General features: G+C 41.1%; 2 protein-coding genes across 4 annotated transcripts in view; both read left to right on the forward strand.

The window, feature by feature from the left end:
- Positions 1-972: 972 nt before the first annotated feature.
- On the forward strand, positions 973-3,795 carry LOC146514990 (zona pellucida sperm-binding protein 3-like). Its single transcript, XM_085168704.1, has 9 exons — positions 973-1,151; positions 1,657-1,964; positions 2,248-2,366; positions 2,496-2,599; positions 2,688-2,865; positions 2,983-3,100; positions 3,188-3,270; positions 3,487-3,575; positions 3,692-3,795. The coding sequence occupies exons 1-9, from the start codon at positions 992-994 to the stop codon at positions 3,754-3,756; spliced, it is 1,224 nt and encodes a 407-aa protein (XP_085024830.1). The 5' UTR covers positions 973-991; the 3' UTR covers positions 3,757-3,795.
- Positions 3,796-8,438: 4,643 nt separating this feature from the next.
- Positions 8,439-27,251, forward strand: part of LOC146514991 (ceramide kinase-like) — a 30,208-nt gene continuing 11,395 nt past the window's right edge. The window contains exons 1-3 of one of the 3 annotated variants that reach the window (XM_085167140.1): positions 8,439-8,811; positions 21,449-21,487; positions 23,413-23,451. In XM_085167140.1, the coding sequence (XP_085023266.1) occupies positions 8,676-8,811; positions 21,449-21,487; positions 23,413-23,451 (214 nt within the window). In that variant the 5' untranslated portion in view covers positions 8,439-8,675. The remainder of the gene's footprint in view (positions 8,812-21,448; positions 21,488-23,412; positions 23,452-27,251) is intronic. The other 2 variants (XM_085167141.1, XM_085167142.1) reach the window with 2 other exon arrangements.

Consider the following 27,251-nt stretch of genomic DNA (forward strand, 5'->3'; position numbering starts at 1 on the left):
ATTGCATTAAATGATTTAAAATTACTGCTAAATATTTCAAATGTGTTATTTTTGTGTTGGTAGATAGATATACATGAACATTCAGAATGATGGACTCAATTGCAGGACACTGAAAGGGGTTAGCACAGGTTTATTGACAGGATGTGTCAAAAAGGCAAGAAAAAAAAACACTGTCTGTAATGCTGCTGGTTCCCAGAGTGGGCGCACACGCTATCACACTTACTTGAGGGTATCCAAAATGCTTAGAAGTCTGCACAGAAACAGAGGTTATTTCCAAAAGAGTAATGACTGCTTCAGTCTTAAGAAACCATCTTGATGACCAGAAATGGTAGGTGAGACTTTGACAGGAAGGCGGAGAAGCCCTTTGAGAGAGGTAAACAGAATTTGCGGCAACAAATACTGACTTCATTGTTGTAAAGCTGGTTCAACCACAGGTGAACAAAACGTTGTAAAAGACAACCTTAATTTCACTCAAATACCAACCAGCAGCAATAATACATGACAGAGTAAACATACACACAGAACACAAAGGAAAAGGGGAACAACATCAGATTTGGACTTGGATTTGGACCGGCAACAAGTACAGGTCTCAGAAATAATACTTTCTGGGTTTGGGGGTGTTGATCTGCACTGAGCCAAGCTAATCCAAGTCTGGAGGTGGTGCCGGTGCCATGGCTTTGATCTGCCTCCTTCCTGCCTGGGAGCATTTCGTTACAGTTGTGAGCAGTGCCGATGAAAAGCTGATGTGTTTAAAAAGAAAATTGATGACAAAACAAATAAAGAAGGTCAGGAGGAAGTGTGTACATCTATCAACAGTGTGGACTCTATGGGGCTGCATTTCAGTCAGTGTAGTTGGGGATCTTATTTATCTGGTCTCAGAACAGGTAAACATGACTCAGCTGCAGAATCATCAGGTCAATCACATAGTGGGCAGGGCCAAGAGTCAGCTCTACAAAGCCACCTTTTGCACAGGTGAACCTGTTTCAAACAGATGAAACACAGCAAACACATGTCTGACAAAATGATGAGAATCTTTTTTTTTCTCGTTTGTGGTGCTTTAGCAGCAGCTCAGGAGTCCAACCAGATCCTCCATCCTGCAGCCAACAGGTTTGGAAACCACAGAGCAAACCAGCAAGTCCAGAGACCAGCAGGTACACAACAAACAAAATGATGATCTTTCATTTCTCTAGAAGTTAAATATGTATTTTTGTATATTACAAATAAATATAATCTTAATCTCTTAATTTGATCTACAATGAGGTCAAATCAATCATCAGAGCAATAACATTTATGCTTTCTGCATCATTTCTAATTCTGATGAATCTTATGAATTTCATTGTGTTGTACGTATAGTACAGTATAGGTGTTATGGTGTATGGTGTCGTACACAATTTCTCAGTTTAGTAGTCAGAAGCTGCAAGTTTCTCACTACTGCTCACTGTGGCTTAATACCAAATGACTCTCATTGGTGCTATACTGGTAAGGAAACAATCCTTGGACAGTCTCTACTAAAATATTTGAAAGTTTTGTTTATTAAAGATATCTTTGGGTTTTGCAGACAAAAACCTTTTTGAGAATGGGCTGGCTGTTGTTGAACTGCACAACTGTTCAGCACTAAAATAAAACAAACTGAGAGAAGCCATATTTCTTTGTAAGCTGTCCAACAGAAGGAAACACCTTTCCTTGAACCATTGTCTTGGAGATTTCCAGAGGAACCAACTAAAGATGAACCTCGTTTCCCTCCAAACTTTGAGTTGAGAACTCCAATGGCACCTGAAAGCATCAAAGTCATCTGTGGGGACAATTCTATCAGAGTGGAAGCCAAGAGAGACCTGTTGGGGACTGGTGTTCTGGTTCAGACTACAGATGTCACACTGGGAGGATGTGCTGCTACAGAGGAAGATCCTAAGGCTCAGATTCTAATCTTTGAGTCAGAGCTTCACGGGTGTGGCAGCCAGTTACTGGTGAGGCTTAAATGTTCAAATTAATATGCAGTTTCACCAAGGTCTGACATTTCCTTTTCCTGTTTCTTTGTTAGATTCTTCACCATCTCTGGTATTCAGTCGATAAAATAATTAATTATGTTGGCATAAATCAATAGTGGTATTTGGGTTTTAATTGTGTTTGACTTAGGAACTAGTCAAGACTAGAACTGCAGACCAGTCAATAGGAATATGTGTTCATACTAGTGTTTGTGTGAAAGTTCACATTAATGGAACTTGAAATGTTCTTAAAACTATACTTCAGATGTCTGAGGAGTCATTCATTTATGTGTTCACACTGCTCTACACGCCCAGCCCTCCGGGGGGCAGTCCCATCGTCCGAACTATAGATGTCTCCGTCAGCATCGAGTGTCACTACCAGAGGTCAGGCTTTTTTATTTTTCTAACTCAACCAAAAGGATGTATTTTTGATAAAGCTGGACCCTGAAGTCAGACTGTCAAAGTTTTTCTTTTTCAGGTGTTTGCAGTTGGGTTTTTTTTTGTGTGTTTTAGGAAGAATGATGTGAGCAGTGATGTGCTGAAGCCAACTTGGGCTCCTTTCAGTGAGACCAAAGCATCAGAGGAAACTCTCTACTTCTCCCTCAGATTAATGACTGGTGGGCCTCTTTCTTGTTCACATATTACAGTAACTTTTCAGGTCCTCTGACTGCGTACGTTCTCTTCTTTTTGTGCTGTATCTTTCAGATGACTGGCAGTTCCCTCGTTCAAGTACTCAGTTTTTTCTGGGAGACATGATGAAGTTTGAAGCTTCAGTTGAACAGTTTCACCACATCCCTCTCAGAGTAACTGTAGACAGCTGTGTGGCAACTGTGGTCCCAAACGTGGACACTGTCCCTCGATACGCATTCTTGGGAAATAATGGGTCAGTTTACTGTACTCTGCAAAAATACTACAAAAATATGTTTATATTGTTACTTGTATGCTTTAGCCTTGCTCTTCTAAATGTGAGTTTAATATGATAGTTCTGTGTTGTGTACAGGTGTATGTTTGACAGTCAGCTGACAGGATCCAGCTCTCACTTCCTGCCTCAGTCTCACAAAGACAAACTACAATTTGAGTTGGAGGCCTTTAGGTTCCAGCACGGAAACAGTGGTGTGGTAAGATATGCAACAGCTTTCCTGCCAGGCAGATTCACATCATTGCTCAGAAATGTAGATTTTGCTTCTTTGTATATGTCTCGTTAGATATACATTACCTGCAGCCTGAGGGCCAAGGACGCTGCTGCAAATGTCAATGCCACCAACAAAGCCTGTTCATTCTCCAGTGGGTAAGACACTAGCAGTATTACTACAAAACTCCCATCCTCAAATTTCATCTTCAGTTGCTTAAAAGGATTTTAATTTTAACTCTGGTACCAGTGCTAAAATACTACAATTTCTTGATTAGAAAGATAAAAATAATAATAGTATGCTCATTGTATTTGGTGCACTCAGCTAACTAACAAGTACGAGGAGTAAGTAAGAGGAACCTTTTTGAATGGCAGGTGGAGGGAGGCCAGTGGTATCCATCATGCCTGCTCCTGCTGTGACACAGACTGCAGGGCAGGCACAAAGAGCAGCCTGACTGTAAAGGGTAAGCAGCAACACACTCACTCACATAAAATTTACACGAATAAATATTTTTCTCAGTTCCAATATGAAAATCGATACAAATATTAAGGTTGATGTCACACTGTTTATCTGTTGAAGGTACAAAGTGGGAACAGGAAATGGCTGTTGGACCAATCACAGTAAAGGAGAAACCTCTAAGATGAAAAAGGACTTTATTCAATAATAAAGGTCTTTTATACTAATTAGGCCCAAGTTTGTGTCCTTGGTTTGTTTTAAGGTCGGAGTTAAATCAAAAAAATGGAAAACTTGTAGGAAACTTTTGTTTTTGGGGTTTTTTTTGTTTTGTTTTTGTTTTTTTTAAATGTCATTTCTACTACGGAGCCGATTTTGAGTTTTAGCTTTTTGTTTGTTTAATTTAGGTGTGAATTCTTAGTTTTGTTCTAAGAGGAAATGCTGTTTCAGGATTAAACTGTTTATGAATATGAAATCAGTTTTAGTGTGAAAGAATTTGTTGGCCTGTACAGAGTCCTAAACCTTGTGGGAAGACTTCCTACTGTAGAAGAGTTGACGCTATTGTAGCAGCAAAGAGTGGGCCTACATCATGGTAAATACTAGATTAAGAATCAAATGACACTCTAATTCATGTGCATGTGAGACGGATGAGCAAATATTTTTGGCAATGTAGTGCATTTCAAATCATTCAGCAGTTACTGGTGCTGCATAGGGCCAGCTACTCTGCTCTTCCACCATTATCCATTTTGAATGACATCACCTGAGTAGACACAGCTGGGAAAGCCTTGTCGCCATGTATCAGAGAGGGTTGTTCTCCTGACCTACACCATCAACTTCACCCTCAAGCCACCTTTCCTCATCACTGCTTGAGCTGTGGGGACATCAGCATCCATCATGGGCCAGGGGGGAGCTACCTGTCTGAGTCATCAGTCTCTGCTTTCAGTTTCTCAGGGGAGGAGAGGATGGCTGCTGACTGACCTTAAACAAAGGTCAGGCTCAAAAGTCTTGAAATTTAAAGCTGATTTACTGAATTGACCAAATAACTTGATCTAAAAAAAATATTGGTGAACTTTGTAGAAAATTTAGTTTACTTTAAAAAATGTTTAACTGATACAGCCCGATGAATTCTCAAATATTTTTGCTATTTGAATTTGTGGCAACTTCACCTAATAAGCTAGTCAGTATTTACAATAAATGGTAAGCTACAGTCAAGCTACTAAATTTGCTCATCTTAAATTTATCGATAAATATCCTCCCTAACTAGGCTCAGTGATGTGTAAATCCTTACATGAATAAATGCCGAAAGCTACACACTGCCATTTTCAGATCTTGCAAAGCTGTCCAATGGACCAAAGGGGGACATTAATTTTGGACTTTTCCCTGTGTTTTGTCCTTAAAAATGAATTCTATTATGAATCATCTGAGCCAAAAGACACACTGTGGAAGAGGGCCGGAGATTAATAACTAATGATTAAATGCAGAGTGGCATATAAACACAGTGAGTTTAAAAAAAGAAGAAAAAAGTGAATAAGAAACACCCAGTGATTATGGGAACCCCCCGGCAGCATAGGCCTTTTACAGTGTAACTAAGGGATGATTCAGGGTCACTGATCCAGCCCTAACTATATACTTTTTCAAATAGTTTTAATCCTAGTTTGTAGATAGGGTGTCTGTTTCCCAAATCCAAACTGGGAGCTGGTTCCACAATGACAGACTTAGATGCTGAAGGCTCTGCCTCCCATTCTACTTTTGAATACCCTCAGAATTAAACCAGTAAACCAGCAGTCTGTGAGCGAAGTGCTCTGATGGGGTGATATGGTACTAGAAGATCATTAAGATGAGATGGGGCCTGATTATTCAAGACCTTGTGAGGAGAAGAATATTTAATTAGATACCGGATTTAACGGAGAGCCAAAGAAGAGAAGCCAACATTGGAAAAGCATGCTTTCACTGTGTAGTCCCCATCAGTACTCTTGGTGCAGCATTGTAGATCAGCTAAAGACTTTTCAGGGACTCTTTCTCTATTATAGGACATCCTAATAATCATAAATTGCAGTAGTCCAGCCTAGAAGTAATAAATGCATGAATCACTCTAAGAAAGGATATTTCTCATTTTACAGATATTGCACAAATGGAATCAGAATACTTTATTGATCCCTGGGGGAAATTATTTTTATCATTATAAGCAGTTCTACATGCTTGTGTAATATGTGCATTGCAGAACAAATCCTGGTCAAAAAATAATTTTGAAAATAATTACTGAAGTTCACTCAGAAAGATCAATTGGATAAAATGAGTGTAAAATAAATATTAATTTTACTGGAAGTAGCTGTACATGTTATATCTGTGAGATGATTATGAGTATTTTTTTTTCTGTAATGTCTAAATTTTTATTTGTGAAAAATTCATGAAGTTTTTACTGGTTAACGCTAAAGGAATGGTTGTCTCAACAGTGCTCTGACTTTTTGTCAAACTGGCTACAGTGCTGAAGAGAAACCTAGGGTTCAATCCGTGATGAAGTGTGTGTGTGTGTGTGTGTGTCTTGTTTTAAATAAAGACGCAAACTATTTTTTTTTTTCAGGCTAAATGATAGTATTCTAAATGAGTGAGACGCCACTTTCTTCTCCAGCTTATGAGTTGTCTGTTTTAAGGTTCACATTATACCAGGGAGTCGAGTGACTCTGATCGGAGTCTTGCTTTTTCAGGAGCTACACTACAGTCATATGGAGTGAAGATGTGAAATTATTAACAAGACAATCGGCCTCTGTGGGAGTAGCTTTCAGGTCACTGCTCTGTACTGTGTTGGCACATGGCATTGAAGCAGATGGACAGTGGATGAATTATGTACTTAAATTTACACCACTTTCACCTTTAATGAATAGTATTCCTATTCCCCTTTTCTTTAATTTTGTGTTTTGTGCATTTTTTTTAAACAGTGGATCCAAGCACCTCAAATAAATAAATGAATAATGTTATTCTTATTTATCCATTTTCTGATTTTATTATATATTTTTATTTATTTTCATTTATGGGACAAAGTCTATATGGGCTGCCAGTTTTTTTGTTTGTTTGTTTTTGTTTTGTTTATTTTTTTATTTTATTTTATTTTATTCTTTTTTGGGGGGGGATTACATTTAAGATTTCTTATAGGGTGAGTTGAAGGGCCCATGTTAATGATTTTCTTTCACATACCACATCATACTTAACCTTTTTTTTTTTTTTTTTTTTAAGAAAAAGGGAACCTTTTTTTGCCTTTTTTGTAACAAGATCAAATCAGGTTGCATATGACAGACAAACTCCGTTTGAGTTTGAAACCCTTGTTTAAAGCTCATACCAAAACAGGTTTTGAAAAAGGATCAATGATATATTTTATTTATATTTTATATATATAAAAATATATATTTTTTTATTTATATTTTATTTATAATGCAATTAAGAATGATTGTTACTTCCTCTTGTATTTTGTTTTCCTCGTAGCTTTAGCTGTGCTGGCATTACTTATTTTGTGGTGTTCATTTTGTTTGTTTGAACAAAAAAAAAAAGAAATGCAGTGTTTGTGAAGATGGAGATGGTAAGTAACCTTAAACCGTGACAGCAGCGCCCCCTGCTGTTGCTGAGTGAGGTTGTCTGGTTTGCTTTAAAAATGGAAGAACTGACTCTCTAATTTTGGCAACGTTATGTTTTGGAAAAAATATAAAGTCCGAATATACTAGGGGTGGGGCGTTGTTTTGTTGACGTTTGATTTTTGTTTCTCTGTTTGTTTTGTTGTTTTGTTATTTGTTTGTTATACACAGGTTTAAAGTGGGATAAATTATGCCATCTAAAGAGGTGGAGTTAAAGCAGGGGCAGGGGAACTCCAGTCCTCATGGGGCGGTGTCCTGCAGGTTTTAGATGTGTCCTTGATCCAACACAGCTGATTTAAATGGCTAAACTACCTCCTCAACATGTCTTGAAGTTCTCCAGAGGCCTGGAGTTCGTTCTCTCATGTTTGCATGGGTTCTTTCTCTGCCTTCCTCCCACAATCCAAAGACATGCAGTTAATGGGGTTAAGTTAAAATGGTAATTCCAAATTGGCCATAGGTGTGAATGTGAGTGTCAATGGTTGTCTGTCTCTATGCCCTACGACAGACGGGCCACCTGTCCAGGGTGTACCCTGCCTCTCCCTGGGTAGGCTCCAGCCCCCTTGCGACCCTAACAATGATTAAGGAGAAGAGAATTAATGGATTTCCACTTTTTTCCCCCTAGTGGCCCTAATCCTCTTCCATAACTTTGAGCCATGCCCAAGCATTCAGCAATTTAAATCGTGGATCAAAACAAACAGACATGGTGTTCGTGAAGTATACAATGAAGGAATGGTTATAATGACATTCGTGGGTGTTCACACAGATAATATTCATTTGATTTCATAACATGAGTTTTTCTTTTCCTTGTGTTTAATATGTAAAGAAATTAAATATAAAATGATTATCTGTACACTTAAATTTCACTTTGCTTTTTTGTAACTTGTTAGCATACCAGTTTGACCATAAGACCGTGAGATTTAAAAAAACAAACTAAACAAAACCGTAATCCTGACAGATTTCATATTTTTAAGACTGACGAGGTGTGTTGTAATATACTTTTACTGAGTGACAAATGAAATAGTGAATTAATCTTATCTGTTAATGTTTAGTTTATTTTTATGTTGTTTATATCAGCTTCATTAATTGTTTCGCACTTCGTCCTGAAAAACAATCAAAATAGAGTCAAGGTTTCCAGGAAGGTTTAACTTAGAGCATCTAACTGTATATTCAATTTGGACATTTCAATGCCAAAATATTTGAATTACGAAACACAGAGATCGGGTTTTCTGAAGGCACCTGAATGCACCACAAAGCCCCTCCTATATCCGGTGAGAAACCGCTATCAGCCAGAAAATATTACCGACCTGGAGTCCGTTACATGGGTATACATTAACAGAAATCCCCGTTGTTTAAAAAAGTACTTATTTTCGAGGTTCGGGGCCTCTAAGGGAAACTCACAGACAACATGCCCGGAGAAAGGTAACCGTACTCGGAGTGCTGCTGCCTCCTCATCCGGCTAAAGGACGGAGCAAGACGGCTAGACGTCAATGGAGAGGCCGGGTAGGCTGCTGCTGCAGTCGGAGCTCCGCGTCAGAAATGCCGCGTACGATGTAAGCCTGAGCCGGTCACTGCTCATCTGGAAGAGACGGGCCTCTAGTCCCGTGTACCACCCGTTCAGACCCAGTAAGATCCGCGATTAATGTGTCTGTATGCCTTTGTCTATGTGTCTTAATATATCTCTCTGTTGGCCTTTAAGCGCACCGCGACATCCTGTGTGATAAACAAAGAACTCAGAGAAAACGTGAAAGGGGACACACAGCAGTGTTTGGACCTGTGGATATCATGCAGTTAACTTTCAGCTCTGAACACAATGTATCCGGACTGTAGGACCATATGAGATATGATACATCCGGTTACATAACACTCATCATCCAGTCTGACAGTGGAGGTCACTGAGGCTGCAAGCTGCAGGGACGAACAAACACACCAAACCTCATGCATAATTTTAGAATATTTTAACCCCAAACAACATAATGAAAAATCACAGTTTTTCAAGTAGGAGAGGGTTGAGTGATTTATTTATTCAGTAGACGTGCTTTTGTTTGTGAGTCATTGTGTCCAGCTGACGAAGGCAATTGCACCATTCACTTTATTTTAAATCCGTTTTGGACACGTCCACTTCCTTAAAAACATATCATGCTATGTTTTAATGGAACTGGCTACTTGATGTTTTGCTGTAAAATCTGTAACATTTTTATAAGTTTTCGTCTGAAAATTATGGGATTGTCACATAGGAAGTTCATCGAATACAGAGACTTATTTACAGTTTCCACGACAAGATTTTAAAGAAGGATACTGCACTTAAATGCCACAGCAGTATCAAAAAGAGTACTCAAAGTAAGTACAAAATCTCCAGATGTGAAAGCGAGCCCCCTACTCACATTTCTCTCACACCGTCAGTCCCAAATTAACTGGTTTACATATGAACCAGTGTGTGTTGAATAACATGGTCACACTGAGTTTGTGTTAAAGGTTACTGGCTAACCTCATGTACTTAATTACTTCTCTGTTGTTGATTTGTGACTGTAACATATTACGAATCGATCACCCGATCATTGTGTTGTCGTTTGAAATGTAGATATACCCTTCAGTGTGAGCGCAACAAATAAATAAAAAAAACAAAATAATGTTTCATAAACAAAGGTTTTATAGTTTTATATTTCTTAATACTTTAATTCTAATTTAACATTATCAGTGACATATTCAAATCAGCATAACTGTAAAGCTGGGTGGATCTTGCTAATCGTCTGATATGCATCACTGCCTGGGTCAGGAATCATTGCTTTATGTTATAAATACCATGGAGTCAGGACAGACTGTTTTACAGTCATCAGAATGTGGTATATGTCTGCTCACACAAACCTTTTGTAGTGTAAACCTGTATCATTGAACATAGCAAAGATTGATAATATGTATTATTCGTGGACAGTCACATTGTCTAATACATGAACACATTAATGATGAATCATTTGAGATGATCATGGTAAACAGAAATGTTTTAGTCTCTGTTAGAATCCAGTTAAAACCTCAGTAGACACTACCGCAGTCATTCACCTCAATATTTCTTAACATAATCCTGAGTTTTATTTTGTTTTGGGAGTTAAAATATCAAAATAAGCCAAATTTGTGGTTTGCATTTGTTGTTAACCTCCCTGTGTACTCTGTGTTAAGGTTTCAGTGTGATAGTCTACATGTTTTTGCCATTTACTGCCACTTGGGGGCAGTAAACTACTGTAATGTTCATAACTATTGTTTGTTTACACACTTTTTTTGGTCTTTTTACTCATCTCCAGAGTGTAGATGTCTGTAGCTTCAACATCTCAAAAGTGAGCGTAATACTTTCTAATAGCCAGCAGGGGGAGACTCTTTTCAACAGGTTGAATTGCACATTGGGAGGCAAGCTTTGCTTTTTACACCAAAGAACTTGAATCTTTAAAATTTTAACTAAAGAGTTGGATATCTCTGGTGGATCATCAATGACTCGCCTCACACTGCCTGTTAAAATTATCCCAACTGTTACTGCAGGAGGTGCGTGACAGTGTTTGTTTGTCAGCAGGTTACTTCTCTTCTGTTTCATCCGAGTTGGTCAGGGTTCAGTTGTTTCCAGTGTCATGGTGACAACAGCTGTGTGTGTAAAACTGAAACACACACCAGCATGTGTTTTGTATTTCAGTTGTGAATTTTTTATGTGTGTCCTAGTTTCTGTCTGTCTGTTGCTGGGGGTGTTGAAACACTAAACTTTGTTGTCTGGGTCAAGTTTGCTAGCGAGAGACAGAGAGAGGCGTTGAAAGGCTGCTCCAACGGAACTTATTGTTTCGGAGGAAAACACGAACATAGTGTACAGTCGAGTCTTAATAGCTTACTTACAACTGGGCTCATCAGGCACTCTTCTTGGCTGCAGTGGTTATTATTATATTTACATGCTTCCAGCTCCCGTTTCTGGTCGGTGACAACTCGTACTTTTCCACTGTCCTTTTTCTCCCTCCCTCGCGCTCACAGATGCATAACGGCAGTCCATTCTCCCTGCAGCACGGACTACACTGCCCATGAGGCTACATTCTTTAGGGCTATGCCTGTAACACTCTGCCTATTGCCTTCTTATTAAATAATTTTGTCAATAATTTTTTAAAAATATTTCTTCACGTCATTCTGCGGGCCACAAATAGAGGTGACATGGGCCATGAGATTGACACACAGGCATTAGAACCTCTTAATGCGCGTTTTGTTTGTTTTTCCTCTGGTGTGGAATTACCAAAAATAGAGAGAGCATAGCCTAATATATGAAACAGGAAAAGACCGTGCCGTATAATCCATTTATTTCAACAAAGTAACTGTATTCTGAATACCACCCTTTTAAACGGTAACTGTAACGGAATACAGTTACTCATATTTTGTATTTTAAATACGTAACGGCGGTACATGTATTCCGTTACTCCCCAACACTGAATACAGTGCAGCATTATTTGCAAAGTGTGCACAATGAGATATTTGAATTTAAGAACTGAATGGGTGTCAAGCTCTTTAAGTTTGTGCAGCTTCCCCGCTTGAAAGGGATTGATGCATCTACCACAGGTGTTTAACTGGATTTCACTCAATGACCAGGCAGATCTTTTGTTTTCCTTTTTCTTTAATCTTCTTTTCGGCCATAGTCAGCCATAGGTGAAAAACCTTTAAATACAAACCAAAACCCAAATTACAAATTATGTTTGTTATCACACATCTGCAAATATTGTAAACAATCCCAAACACATTTTCTTTTTTAAACACATCAATGCAGTGCGTAAGCTTTGTAGTACAATATTTACTTGAGTATTTTTAAATGATCAAATTATGTAATTCACTAACAATTGTACATACACCTTGAGAAATACTGCTTTCTATTAAAGTGCTAAATTAAATGATCAATCTGCATTAGAACTTAAGCAGTACAATAGTGTTTATAACCAGCTTCTCTTAACCATATGCAAGCATTAACAGTCTTCCATATGCAGACCAACAATAAACAATGGTGCCGCTCGTAAACAGGCGACCAACTCACGGCACAGTGCTAATGCTACGTAAGCTAGCGGCAGCCGCGATTCTTTAGCAACTCGCTTCAAAGTCTTTTAACATAGTCAGCAACCATTTCCTTACCGGCTGCCTCCCTGGCTTTGTAGATACTTCAGTTCCACACAATATCTATGTTGGTAATAACTTATTGAAAGAATTATGCTGGGCTTTTCCCGTAAGTGGCAACTTCCTGTTGCTCCCCCGTTCGCCTTCTTTTTTCCTTCCCGACAGAAACCCAGACACAAGATTAGTTCCGCCCTCCAGTCTGTCACTTTTACTTTTTTGCCTCAGGGCTCTCCACCTCCTACTCTGTTTGACTTGACACCTCCCACTCGATCTTCCCTTGGAACACAGGAGATCGCCAAGTTCACAAGCAAACCGCAGTTTAACTCATCCCATTGAAGCATGATGCTGACGGCTTGGTCCCATTTTGCTCCTCCACAGGTAACAGAACAACTAGACGTCTGACGTCTCTATGAAGGATGGTAGCTTGAGCCACCGGAGTCGCTCCCTTTGAACCAGAGCTTAAGTCCTCCACTCTCAAGGACTTAGCCACAGAACCGCTGTAACTGGAGCACACACGGACATTGACGTCCCTCACAATACCCTTTTTGTCTGGATTAGTGCTGACAACTATGCCCATCTTGAAGTGTCCTCTCAGCGCATTCTGATCACTTAACCAGACGACATCTCCAACAGCGACATTTCTGTGTGCAGTGTGCCACTTGCTCCTTACAAACAAATTGGGGCCAGCAAGTTGGCTCCAGGACCTCCAAAACTTGCTCACTTCTGCCTGAATCGCTTGGAGTCTCTTATAGGGGTAAACGGAAAAGTCAAACATCTTGAAGTCCCCATTTTGAGATGCTCGACCAAGCAAAAGACTGTTGGGTGTGACGTAATGAATGCAACCTTCCCGACTCTGAACTCTGGCATCAATCGGGCGCTCATTTGCAAGGTTAGCTGCCACATGGAGAGCTGTCTGGAACTCACTGTAACTTAGCCCAGACTCCCTTCCAAGACTCTGGAGTGCTCTCTTCACAATGCGCACAGCAGCCTCAGCAGCTCCATTTCTATGTGGGGAATCAGCTGGATTAACTTTCCACATCCACTCTGTTTCATTCTTTGCCGCAGTCTCCTCCAAGACAAACTTGTTCCGACTTTCCAAGAATCCGTAAAGTTCCTTCAAGACAGACTTTGCTCCTATGAAATTAGTACCTGGGTCTGACCAGATCTTTCTTGGATGTCCTCTAATTGCTGTAAATCTCTGGTAAGCCATCAAGAAGCCTTCAGTCGACAAGGAGTTTACTAATTCCGTGTGAATCGCCCTGCTGGCCATACAACAGAATACAACCCCCCAAACCTTTATCATGACTCTTTTCTTGACGTCATCCTTCACTTGGTAGGGTCCAAAGAGGTCCACTGTTGTGAACTCAAAAGGTAAAGCAGGTTGAGTTCTTTCCGGAGGTAAGTCGCCCATTATTTGCCGGCAACTCTGTGCTTTTGCTTTCCGGCAAACCACACAACCATCAACAACTTTTTGAGCAACCCTTCTCCCTCTTATGACCCAAGCTTTCTTCCTCATTCTGAGCAGGGTCCCAGCAACTCCCTCATGACTCTCATTGTGGGCCTCCCGGGCTAACAGTGTAGACGTCCAAGCATCATAAGCCAAGATGGGAACACTAACCTGGTCTTTCTTAAAAGCTTGCACTCGGCCACCACAAACAAAGAGCCCAGAGCTTGGGTCTTTGTATACTACCAGTCTATCTGTAGTAGTGCTTGGGAAGACAGCGCTGTCTTGTGCTGCAAGGAAGATGTCTCTTAGGGCATCTTCACGTTCCTTCACCGAAATTACTCCTGCCAACGGGACTGCCTCCCACTTTGGGTCATTAGCAGCTGGATGTCCCCCAAGAAACTTTCTAGCTGCTCTCCAAGTCCAAGCAACTGATCTAACCAATCGAGTTAGGTCACTGAACCGCTTGACATCTAAAAGGTTCTTGATGACTGACCCCGCAGGTGGTCTTCGCTGCTCTCCCTGGGCCTCAGCCCGACACTTTGCTTTTCTTCTTGCCCTCTTATCTCGGCCCTTGTCAAGGCAGCGACAAATGCCTTTCTTTGCAGCTTATTGACGTTTTCTTTGGCAGTGGCGGCTAACTCTTTAGCTGACCTAACTGGCCACTCGCTCACAGGCAAACTCAAGAACTTTGGACCATTTTGCCATTCTGAGTCTTCATCTAGATCTCTGGGACTAGCTCCTCTTGTGACTACATCCGCAATGTTCTGAGGGCCAGGGATCCACCACCAATCTTGAATCCTTGTGCTGCTCTGTATTTCTCCAATCCTATTTGCAAAAAAGGTCTGATACCCATAGCTCTCCCGCTGTATTGCCCCAATGACGGTTTGGCTGTCGACAAAGTGATACCACCTCTCAACCTGAATCCGGCTTTGCGCCTCAAAGTATTTCTTTAGGCGTGAGCCAAACACTGCCCCACACAGCTCTGCTTTGACAACATCCCCTTTGTGGTCCAATGGAGTTAACTTAGCTTTGGACTCCACCAACCTGATGATTGTGCCCTGATCTGAATTCCACCTTAAGTACAACACTGCCCCATAGGCTTGCTCACTTCCATCGGAGAAAGTAATTGCCCAGGGTTCTTCGGTGAAGCATGGGGGAGTTAGCGCCCTTGCAAATGTGACTTTGCTGAGCTGGGAATACTCCTCAAAAAGCCTAATGGCGTCCTCCCTCAGGGCATCTGAGAGCGCCATGTCCCAAGTGTCCTTGACCAAGCAGCTTTCTACTTTTGTCTCTTGGAATGCTCTGCGAACTAAGATTGCTCCTTTTTGCTTTGCAGGAGTGACCAAACCGACTGGATCATACAACCCTGACACTTGACTGAGAAGCTCTCTTCGTGTCAGTGGGTTTGGCGTGTGGGTCTTAATCTGCTCCTGGACAAGGTCTTGGCCAACTCGCATCTTTTTCTTCCTCTTAGAGAAGTTGATTGCTACCATGACATGAAGCTTGTCTTCTTCCACTATATAACCCAGACCAAGAGCTTTGTTTTCTTCGTCACGCATTTGGTTTGGTAGAACTATGGTTTTCATTCTTGTCTTCTCACCCTTGTCATCGCGCTTCCTCCTCCCACTTTGACCAGATAAGACCCAAGGTTTCAGCTCAAATCCTCCAGCCTTTAGAATTCGCCCAATGTTCTCTGTAATGACTTCTAGTTGGTTCATGTCATTGTGAGAGGTAAGGATGTCATCGACATAGCTGTCTTGCTGGAGTACACGACGTTCCTCCTTGAGGTGGGAAAAGGTAGAAAGGCTGGCAGTTTCACGCATTGCCAGCTGTGCAATGCATCCTGCCGGTTTATCTCCAATATTCACCCTTGTGATGGCATATTCCTCTAGCTCGTCATCCTCAGAGTCCCGCCAGAGGAATCTATGCAGGTGCATCTCTTTGTCTTCCAACCAAACTGAATTGTACATCTTTTTTATGTCACCAAGGGCTCCGTACACTCCGCCCCTGAATCTGAGGAGAACCGCTCGAATCTGGTTGAGGACATCTGGACCCTTTATTAGCAGATCGTTCAAGCTCACACCTCTAAACCTCTGGCTGCTATTCCACACAAGCCTCACTGGAGTTGTAACAGAGTGGGGATTCGGAGCAATGAGGTGACTCACGTACCACACTGGCCCATCCCAGTTACTGATCATGCCCTTGGACAACTTGACTGCGGCTCCACGCTCCACCATGTCATGCACCTGAGCGGCATAAGCGGCTTTCCATTCAGGCTCCTTGGCCAATTTCTTCTCTGTCCGGAGGAATGTGCTCTCAACTCCTTTTTTGTTATCTGGTAAGGATGCTGGATCTTCAGCCCAAGGGTATTTGGCATGCCAGTGTGGCTCGTCGCTGTGGCCATCACCCGTGACATAGGTGAGTCCTTCTCTTATTATTTCAAGCTCTCTTTCCTCAGCCAGTGTCATTTCTTTCCCACCTGGCTGGCAATTTCCGCAACGGCAACCCCCACACTTTGGCTCACATGCAGCACCAATGCTATCCCACTTCCACCACTCTAAGAATTCTCGACTGGCGGTTGAGGTGCTTGACCTCTGAAGCTTAGCAGGAACATGCTTCCTTGTTGAAGACTGGTCTGAGGCCTCGCCAATGAGCTCCTCATACTTGACAGCTGCTGCTCTCATTGACCTGGCAAAGTGTGTCTTGGACATGTGGGCAGAGACAGTGAGCTCCTCGAAGAGCTCAGGGTGAGTTCCCCCAACCGTCTTTCCAAGTGGCCCATCCCATAACACAAGGTCACCGATGACTCTACTCCTCTGAGGCGCTAGCCGACCTTCTTTATGACTTATAAGCAGATGAATGTCTTTTGGTCTTACAAGATCGTTGAGTGGTATATCCGGAAAGAACCTTTGTAGCTGACTCGGTGTGACATGTTTGTGGACTTCTGCTATGCTGTCGAGTCCATAGCAGACCAGTTGGTGTGACCTAAGGGTGCCTCTAGGCGTTCTGACTCGGATCTTTAAAAGATACCGCCTTGTTCTCACGTGCGTTTTCATTGCCCCTACTCCATGAACAACCAGAGTGATTTCTTCACTTCTTAGGTTAAGACTGCTTGCAGCCCTGTGGGTTATATAGTTGGTGTCAGAAGCCAGGTCAATTAATGTCCCAATCTTTTGCCCAGCATTAGCTGTGACCTCAAGGAGCATCATGATTACTGGCAGCTCTCGAAACCCACCTTCGAATAGGAGACTTGGCTGCTCCTTGGTGGTGCTGCATGTCCTAGATGCAGTGTTTGAAAATGCATCCCTGCATTCTCTTGCCAGTTCAGGTGACAGTTTTCTGAGGAACTCCTCCTGATCCTCCGTACATTTCCTGCTGACCTTTCCTCCCTCTGGATCAGATCTGTTTTGCCTCCTTGCTGCACTTCCCTTCCTCACCTCAGCATTAGGGCATAGGTAGTAATGGTGCTCCGCAGCGTGTGCTTCTTTGCAGCCTGGGTTTTTGCACAGATAAGTGGGTTTGCAGTATGACCCATTGTCATGAACCTCGAGACAACTCCAGCATGCGCCTAGTTTCTTAATTGCAGCCTTCTTTTCTGCAAGCTTTAATGTTTTAAATTGCCTGCAGAAGTAGAGTTTCTTTTTATGCTTTCCATCACCGCAGACCACACACCCTTCATCACTACCTAATTTGGTGAGTTTGGTTCTGGAATGTTTCAGCTCCACTCTTTCTCGCTTACTTGGCTCTTCCTCTCTCAGATGATCAAGCTGTTCATATATGGTTTCTTGCTCTTTGAGGAATTCCAGAAGACTATCAAATCGTTTTTCTGGGGTGACCATGTTTCTACTGTCAGCAACATAAATAAGCCACTCCTTTTTGAGTGCTTCTGGAAGTTTACTTTCGATTGACTTTGTCACCAATGGGTTTTTTATAGCTCCCGTGTCACCAAGGTCAACCAGGTCTTGAAGCGCCTTCTCCACAGCTTGAATTAATTCCACTATTTTTCTTGGCTGGTGGCTCTTAACAGCTGGCATTCTCTGTAACTCCTCCACTATTTCAATAGCAATTGATGTTTGATTGCCAAACCGATTCTCCAAAACACGAAAGATGTCATCTGCAGTGTTGTAAGTGGAGAGTCGAAGTTCTCTCGTTATTTTCTCATCCACACTATCAAGTAGCTGAAACTTTTTGATCTCTTTCGAACCAGATGGCTCCGCCTGCCCCTGAAGAGCCTCCCATTCCTTCTTCCATCTGTGGAAGTCTCGTTTATTTCCAAGAAACTTAGGAAGTGCTGTTGGTTTCAGCTTGATGATTGGCATGGGGCAGCTGGAGGTAATTGGCAATGATAACAGGTGATCAGCATCCTCCTTTATTCTCATCTCCAGAAAGTCAGCTTTTCTGGAAACCAGCCTGGGGACGCGGAGTTCCAGCTTCTGTATATTGCTTTGAAGATCTCTCCGAACACCTGATGGGATCCAATGCTTCCACTTGCAATACCTCTCCTTTGCCACTCCCACCAGTTCTTTCAGGTGGCCAAGAACGAAATCATACACTTCATAATTACTGTCAGGCGTAATGGCAGCAACATGTTCACACTCAGCCTCTGCTGCCTGTAGTGCTGTGGACAATTCTGCACTTCCAAAGTTGGCCCAGAGAGCCTCTCTGACTAGGGTTTTTATTTCCTTCAGTTTTAACTCACATTCACTTGCAGTCTTTGCTAAGTCGACTTTCTGCTGTTCTGTCAGCACGACTGCTTCACTTGTGTCAAACTTTGCCTCTAGCTCTGTAATGAAACCGGCCTCTAGATCATCATTGGCCTCCATGACTTTCTCTGCTTCCATTGACAGTCTATTGAAACTATCTTTGAGTTCTTCTTCAGTCATATCCTCATACGTCCTCGTAATGCTATTAACCAGACGAGAGAATGATCTCTTGGCTGTTGTCCTCACTCCTTTGAGTTGTTCAACTGACTTCCCAGCAGCTTGGTCTGCCATTTTTGTGTGCTCAGGCTTGAACTGGGGTTTATTTACTAACGGGAATGGCACATGCAACTTGAGGGATTCTCCGAATTTTCTCTTTGCACTAATTATTCCCTTTTCCCAGGACTCCAGGTCATTACTCCCAGATTTTGATTTCCCGGTTTTTCACTGTCAAGCTCTTTAAGTTTGTGCAGCTTCCCCGCTTGAAAGGGATTGATGCATCTACCACAGGTGTTTAACTGGATTTCACTCAATGACCAGGCAGATCTTTTGTTTTCCTTTTTCTTTAATCTTCTTTTCGGCCATAGTCAGCCATAGGTGAAAAACCTTTAAATACAAACCAAAACCCAAATTACAAATTATGTTTGTTATCACACATCTGCAAATATTGTAAACAATCCCAAACACATTTTCTTTTTTAAACACATCAATGCAGTGCGTAAGCTTTGTAGTACAATATTTACTTGAGTATTTTTAAATGATCAAATTATGTAATTCACTAACAATTGTACATACACCTTGAGAAATACTGCTTTCTATTAAAGTGCTAAATTAAATGATCAATCTGCATTAGAACTTAAGCAGTACAATAGTGTTTATAACCAGCTTCTCTTAACCATATGCAAGCATTAACAGTCTTCCATATGCAGACCAACAATAAACAATGGTGCCGCTCGTAAACAGGCGACCAACTCACGGCACAGTGCTAATGCTACGTAAGCTAGCGGCAGCCGCGATTCTTTAGCAACTCGCTTCAAAGTCTTTTAACATAGTCAGCAACCATTTCCTTACCGGCTGCCTCCCTGGCTTTGTAGATACTTCAGTTCCACACAATATCTATGTTGGTAATAACTTATTGAAAGAATTATGCTGGGCTTTTCCCGTAAGTGGCAACTTCCTGTTGCTCCCCCGTTCGCCTTCTTTTTTCCTTCCCGACAGAAACCCAGACACAAGATTAGTTCCGCCCTCCAGTCTGTCACTTTTACTTTTTTGCCTCAGGGCTCTCCACCTCCTACTCTGTTTGACTTGACAATGGGTGAACAGTATAGTGAATATTAAGAATATAACTGTAGCTTGTAATATCCTCCTAACGCCTGTATTATAAAGCAAATTCAACATGCCCAGGATATCTTTTTCCTTATCTGGCTTCACTCATCTTAGAATCAGCAGTCCTGCTAAGCAGTCACATGTAGCTTCTTATCAACTCAGTAAGTCAACCCAGGGTTTTTTCCAGTCTAGCTAAAAGCACGTGGCCATAAAAGAGGTAGTTTGCAGCATATGACTAATCATAGACATGAAGACATACCAGCAGAACGGCAGCATTTTAAAAGAAAAAGAAATCTATGAGTAACTATGAGTAGGCATGAAATATGGTGTAAATGCATCCTTATACCTGACGATGTGTGACCTATAGATTAAGTGCTCTGAGTAAATTAGGCTGAAGGAACTCTATGTAGAGATCTGACTCACCAGAGAGCTCATAATACAATGCTTTCCAGGCATCCATTCATCCATCCAACTTCAGCTTATACCCAAAGGAGGGGTCAGTTTGCCATTCACACCTATAGCCATTTTAGAATCGCCATTAACACGCATGTCATTGCACTGCGGGAGGAAGTTGTAAACTCCACACTGAGTTTGCATTCTTTCCCAGTGCTTGTGTGAGTTCTTCACATACTGAAAAATTGATTATGATTTGTGAGATTATTGTGTGTTTGCAATATGCTGAGTATTGCATTGGCATAAATTGGGGTTTATCGCCTTTTTAAATGCAAATTATGTTCATATCTGTTTTAATAAGATAGAAGTCTTGGTGTGTTCCTTTCACTTCTGTCATTTTATTGCTGCAAAATCAGACTGTGAAGCAAACAGACTGATTGACAGTGTCATTAAAACCTGTCATGTTGCATGCACCTGACAGACTAAACCATTTGTATTACAGTCTATTCCAATTCATTTTTAATGCAAATGTGTAGACTAGCGTACACATAGTGTACAGGTATTGTGTATGTAAGACAGCAGTCAGCAGTTGTCCTCTGAGATGATGAGCTGCTATCCTTTCAGCTGTACTCAAACGTTCCTCAGCTTTATGCATCACTTCTCTGAGCCAGACTGTGTCTGTGGAAAGAACTGGGAGGTAACTTTTTCAAATTGTCTCCAGTGTCTGATGTGTTTTCTTTTAAGTGCATGTGATGTTAGCTTTGTCATCTTTGGCTAACAGTCTTCCATCATGGAAAGGAGCTGTCAATTCTCACTTCAAGTTCATTTTTGATTTAGACACAGATGGCATTTTCTGATTTCTTTCAATACCAGCTTTGCCCCACATTTCAGTTTACCTCACAAGAAAAAGTCAACAGCACCATCTGGTGGACTGAAGAAGCAGCTGAGTTTGTTATTGTAACTAAAAAGTTCAGTTTTTATTTGCAGTCCATGCAAACTTTATCTCTGTATTGTCCCTATATTGATCCGATGTTGCCATGGAAAATATTGGAATACTTTATTAAATAATTTTTTTTCTTCTCCACCCCCACCTGTTGTAGCCAGAAAGGAAGGCTGATTTAAAAACATGTAGACTATAAAGTTAAAGGGTGACTTAGTATCCTCATTCATTTAGGCACTTGTTGATCTGAAACCAAAGTTACATTTTTTTTCTGATTGTCTTAGGTTACCTTACTCTCTATCTGCTAATTACAGTGTTACCTGTATGGTTTTCCTGCAGGATTTTGTGTTCCTTTGTTTCTTCGTCGACCTGATCCAGGTAGGAGATTTAGTTCCCACAATGCAGTGGGCCACCTCCACCCCATTGTGTGGAGGTTTAGTGGTTCTGCTGTTAGAACATGTTTCTGGGTTTGACGGCTGAAGTGTGAGCTCTGTTTGTGTTGTTCCAATTTAAATAAGTGGTTTTATTCCAAAATGATGAAAAATAAAAACAAAGCAACCTCTTAACCTAACATTACTATAGTTAGAGTAATTAAATAATCTCAGTTTCATGAAATAACCTGTACCGTCAGAAGTCATATTTTGGAATAAACCACATGTTTAGGAGTAAAACGTGTCAGTTTAATGCTGTGTTCAGTCTGTTCATCAATAACAGATCCAACAGAAACATGTTGCCCTCCCTGTAGCTCTTGTGTCAGTGTTCGATGTGTAGTTTGGCTTTGTAGTTCTGCTAATTTAGCTGACCTACTGTAGTTTGCTTGAGTTTCTTTATATGGGAGATAAACATGCTCCTGGCTTCAAGAAAACACTCTTTGGTCAAGTGTTATGTAGAGGAATAGTCTGATATTCCTCTTTTTCTTTCTTAAGAGTAAGATGCTCAAACATACACTATATTTCCAAAAGTATTCATCACCCATCCAACTCATCAAATTCAAGTGTTCCAATCACTTCCATGGCCACAGGTGTATAAAATCAAGCTCCTAGGCATGCAGAGTGCTTCTACAAACATCTGTGAAAGAATGGGTCGCTCACAGGAGCTCAGTGAATTCCAACGTAGTACTGTGATAGGATACCAACTATGCAATAAGTCCAGTCGTGAAATTTCCTCTCTACTAAATATTCAACAATCAATTTTTAGTGGTGTTATAACAAATTGGAAGTGATTGGGAATGACAGCACCTCAGCTACAAAGTACTGGCAACACAAACTCACAGAGCAGGGTTAGCTGATGCAGGGGTGCATAGTGTACACCAAATTTTTGCAGTGTCTGTCATGACAGACCTCAAAACTTCATGTGGCCTTCAGATAAGCTCAAGAACAGTGTGCCGAGAACTGCGTGGAATGGGTTTCCTTGACTGAGCAGCTCCATCCAAGCTTTGTATCGCCAACCACAAGGCAAAGTGTCAAATGCAGTGGTTTAAAGCATGCGGGCACTGGACTCTAGAGCAGTGGAGATATGTTATCTAGAGTGAGGATTCACACTTCTTCATCTGGCAATTCGATGTACAACCTGGGTTTGGGAGTTGCCAGGAGAACAGTACTTGTCTGATTGCATTGCACCAAGTGTAAAGTTTGGTGGAAGGGATATTATGGGGTGGGGTTGTTTTTCAGGAGTTTGTTTCAGCCCCTTAGTTCCAGTGAAAGGAACTGTTAACACTTCAGCAAGACATTTTGGGCAATTTCATGCTCCCAGGTTTGTGGGAACAGTTTGGGGATGGCCCCTTCTTTTTCAAACACGACCCAGTGCAGAAAGCAAAGTCCATAATGACATGGATGAGCAAGTTTGGTGTAGAACAATTTGACTGGCCTGCACAGAGTTCTGACCTCAATGATAAAACATCTTTGGGATGAATTAGAATGGAGACTGTGAGCCAGGCCTTCTCGTCCGATATCAGTGTCTGACATCACAAAGTTGTTTCTGGAAGAATGGTCAAAAATTCACATGAACCCACTCATAAAATTTGCAGAAAACCTTTATGAGAAGAGTTGAAGCTGTGATGGCTGCAAAGGGTGGCTCATCAATATATTAAACCTTATGGATTAAGTGTGGGTAGTCACACAAATCCTATTGTGTGTGAAGGCAGAAGATCGAATACTTTTGGCAATATAGTATAGATCAAAAGTACACGGTGAAAACAAAAAGTATTGTGATTCTGCTCATAACAAGGAAAACCTTAACTGAACTAAATTTAGCCACTGTCTCATTAAACATCATCTCCTTGTCCTTTTCTGGATTGCTTCCAGTGCTCCATGGAAGTCCTGTTCTGAATTGCTGGAGTGTGTGTACGTATTTCTCATTTATTACCAAGCTAACATCAACATGTCAAACTGACCGTGTTTTTCACATCATGGACCATCACCGATGAGCAAAGTTTTGGAGGGTGACTGCAGCCCACCCTCCAAAAGTTCGTTTTCAGTGGAATAATACACACACTCTCAAAGTCAGCAGATCGTGGATCAGGTGAGAAATGTACGGTGGCCCTGAGAGGCCAAACGGACTGAAACTTCAGAAAACACTTGCAAAAAGAAAAATGCTGCAAAAGAAAAACACCTGCAAAAAGAAAAATGCTGCAAAAAGAAAAACACTTGCAAAAAGAAAAATGCTGCAAAAGAAAAACACCTGCAAAAAGAAAAATGCTGCAAAAAGAAAAACACTTGCAAAAAGAAAAATGCTGCAAAAAGAAAAACACTTGCAAAAAGAAAAATGCTGCAAAAAGAAAAATGCTGCAAAAAGAAAACCACTTGCAAAAAGAAAAATGCTGCAAAAAGAAAAAACACTTGCAAAAAGAAAAATGCTGCAAAAAGAAAAACGCTGCAAAAAGAAAAATGCTGCAAAAAGAAAAACGCTGCAAAAAGAAAAGCGCTGCAAAAAGAAAAATGCTGCAAAAAGAAAAGCGCTGCAAAAGCACACACAACACAACGGAAATAGGAAAAAACACAACGGAAATGTTTCTGGGGAGACAATAACCGGACGGACCAGTTGCACGAACCAAAACATGCTAACAAGTGCACTGGGACTGGGAGACACTTCAACAAAGTGGAAGCAGAGCGGCCAAAGAGTAAACTTTCAAAAGTAAGTTCTGAATATTATGTCACTTATTTATGTGCAAATGTTTAATAATGAGGAACATTAAAACATTACTGTTGGCCACATGCCTGCAAAGTTATGTGACATTAGCAATGTTTGTACTTTCAGCGTTTACTTTGTTTTAAAGGCTTTACTTTACAAAGAAACAGAGAGAGAGTGCAGGACAGACACACAGGTGACAGTCTCAGGTGTATACACTGCTACAAACAGAAGGATTTAGTGTTATTACGAGTGCTAAACAAGAAGAGTTCCCAGCTGGTACAGTGGACACATGTGTGACTGCTGTGATTAAAGCAACTTTCTTTCAGCTTAATGAGTGTAGGAACCATAATTAAATGTATTGAATTTTTTGATGATCACTGGGTTTTCATTTGTTTGGTTGCTATGGTGATGTGTAATGGGAGTCACGTGGGTGCAAGCGGTGACATTAAGAGGGCGTTGTCAGTCTGTCATTCACTGGTTTTGATTTTGACAGAGAGGAGGGATGGGTAGCCGTAGTTTTTGTTGACCGCTGCACAACATGTTTCGTCTTGTTACATTAGAGCCTGTGACGTTGTAAGAGTCCAAATCTCGAGATGACATTACTCTGTAAACACTTTAATAAACAAGCAAACAATTCCACCTCTCGCATTATTACTAAAGTTGACAGCGCGTCAGGCAAATAGGCGGGCTCCATCCCCGGCCTCTAGCGACTGTGGAAGTCGCTACAATGAGTGAACCGTCAGCTCGTTCAAACACACGTTAAAGTCCGTTTGGCTCAACACCACCGAACAGAGGCAGCAATATAACATAGCTAACATTAACAGTGCAGTGAATCCTGCTTGTGCCGTGATATTCAGGACTGCAAACCGAGCAGCATCACTGACTTTCAGCCTGTTGTGTTTGTGGATATATGACTGACTTTAATTATCCACAAAATCATCACATTCTCTGTAAGATTAAGGTCGACTATCGAACGGCGTATAAAGTAAAGACTTTAAAACAAAGTAAACGCTGAAAGTACAAACATCGCTAATGTCACATAACTTTGCAGGCATGTGGCCAACAGTAATGTTTTAATGTTCCTCATTATTAAACATTTGCACATAAATAAGTGACATAATATTCAGAACTTACTTTTGAAAGTTTACTCTTTGGCCGCTCTGCTTCCACTTTGTTGAAGTGTCTCCCAGTCCCAGTGCACTTGTTAGCATGTTTTGGTTCGTGCAACTGGTCCGTCCGGTTATTGTCTCCCCAGAAACATTTCCGTTGTGTTTTTTCCTATTTCCGTTGTGTTGTGTGTGCTTTTGCAGCGCTTTTCTTTTTGCAGCGTTTTTCTTTTTGCAGCGTTTTTCTTTTTGCAGCATTTTTCTTTTTGCAAGTGTTTTTTCTTTTTGCAGCATTTTTCTTTTTGCAAGTGTTTTTCTTTTTGCAGCATTTTTCTTTTTGCAAGTGTTTTTTCTTTTTGCAGCATTTTTCTTTTTGCAGCATTTTTCTTTTTGCAAGTGTTTTTCTTTTTGCAGCATTTTTCTTTTTGCAGCATTTTTCTTTTTGCAAGTGTTTTCTGAAGTTGCAGTCCGTTTGGCCTCTCAGGGCCACCGTAGGAATGAGACCAGAAGGAGAACCACCATTCTAGTGATGGGATTTCCGGCTCTTTTTAGAGATCTGGCTCTTTCGGCTCGGCTCACTAAAAAGAGCCGGCTCTTTCGGCTCCGAACCGGCTCTTCAGGTTGTTTTGTTGCTTTAATTATTTAATCATTAACAATAATATAAAATTATGCAGAAAAGGAATTACTAATGTAAAAAAAGTGGTTTTATTTATATATGTTTATATATGGCCCCTAGAGACAAATCACGTACAAACTCTAAAGCATATACAAACTCCAAAAAACACGTACAAACTCCAAAACACATTTCTAGCGTTTACTGAACACAATTGAAAACATGTGTGTATTGTTTGTGTATTTATAGACAAGCACTCATATTTATTCAAATAATTTAAAAAAAAAGTTCATTTACCTGTTACTACCACACACCAAATCCGGTTGTTGATACTTCCTGGCTTGTGTAGCCACTAGGTAACAAAAGCTCAACACTGCGCCCTAGAAACCTGGAGCACTTCTGTTGTCTTTTGTACGTGTTTTGGAGTTTGTACGTGCTTTGGAGTTTTTACGCATTTTGGAGTTTGTACGTGTTTTGTCTTTAAGGTAAATGGTAATGGTAAATGGCCTGTATTTGTATAGCGCTTTTACTAGTCCCGCCTAGGGACCCCAAAGCGCTTTACACGTCCAGTCATCCACCCATTCACTCTCATATTCACACACTGGTGGAGGCAAGCTACAGTTGTAGCCACAGCTGCCCTGGGGCAGACTGACAGAAGCGAGGCTGCCATATTGCGCCATCGGCCCTTCTGGCCAACACCAGTAGGCGGTAGGTGAAGTGTCTTGCCCAAGGACACAACGACCGAGACTGTCCGAGCCGGGGCTCGAACTGGCAACCTTCCGATTACAAGGCGAACTCCCAACTCTTGAGCCACGATCGTCCACCATAAATATACTTCATTTATTCACTCCACATAAAATGTAATAAATAAATCATATAATACAAAAAACAACTATTTACATTTTAAACTTTTAACTATTTAAATTTTCAGCTTTTTCCTTTTAAACAAATTTAACGTGAAACAACACAAAACACTGCAAACCACAACACAATTAAATATAAATTAAAATATTAAAACAAAAAGAAGATGCATATTCTCTGTCATATGGGCCTGCATGATTTCTGAATCCTTTATCATCTGCAACTGAAAATAGTGGATGATTACTATACCTTTCTAATGTGACGTTGTTGTCCCTGGCTCTCTTTCTCTCTGGCTCTGTTCCTGTGCTACTGAGTGTAACTAACGCCCCTCTGCCCAGCGCAAAGTACAGGCCGCGCATGCGGAGTTTAGCGGAAAAAAGGGCGAGAGAGAGGGTGAGAGAAAGAAGAAAAAAAAAAAAAACCTCACGGCTCC

Source organism: Neolamprologus multifasciatus, chromosome 7, assembly GCF_963576455.1.
Source record: "Neolamprologus multifasciatus chromosome 7, fNeoMul1.2, whole genome shotgun sequence".
Classification (NCBI taxonomy): Eukaryota; Metazoa; Chordata; class Actinopteri; order Cichliformes; family Cichlidae; genus Neolamprologus; species Neolamprologus multifasciatus.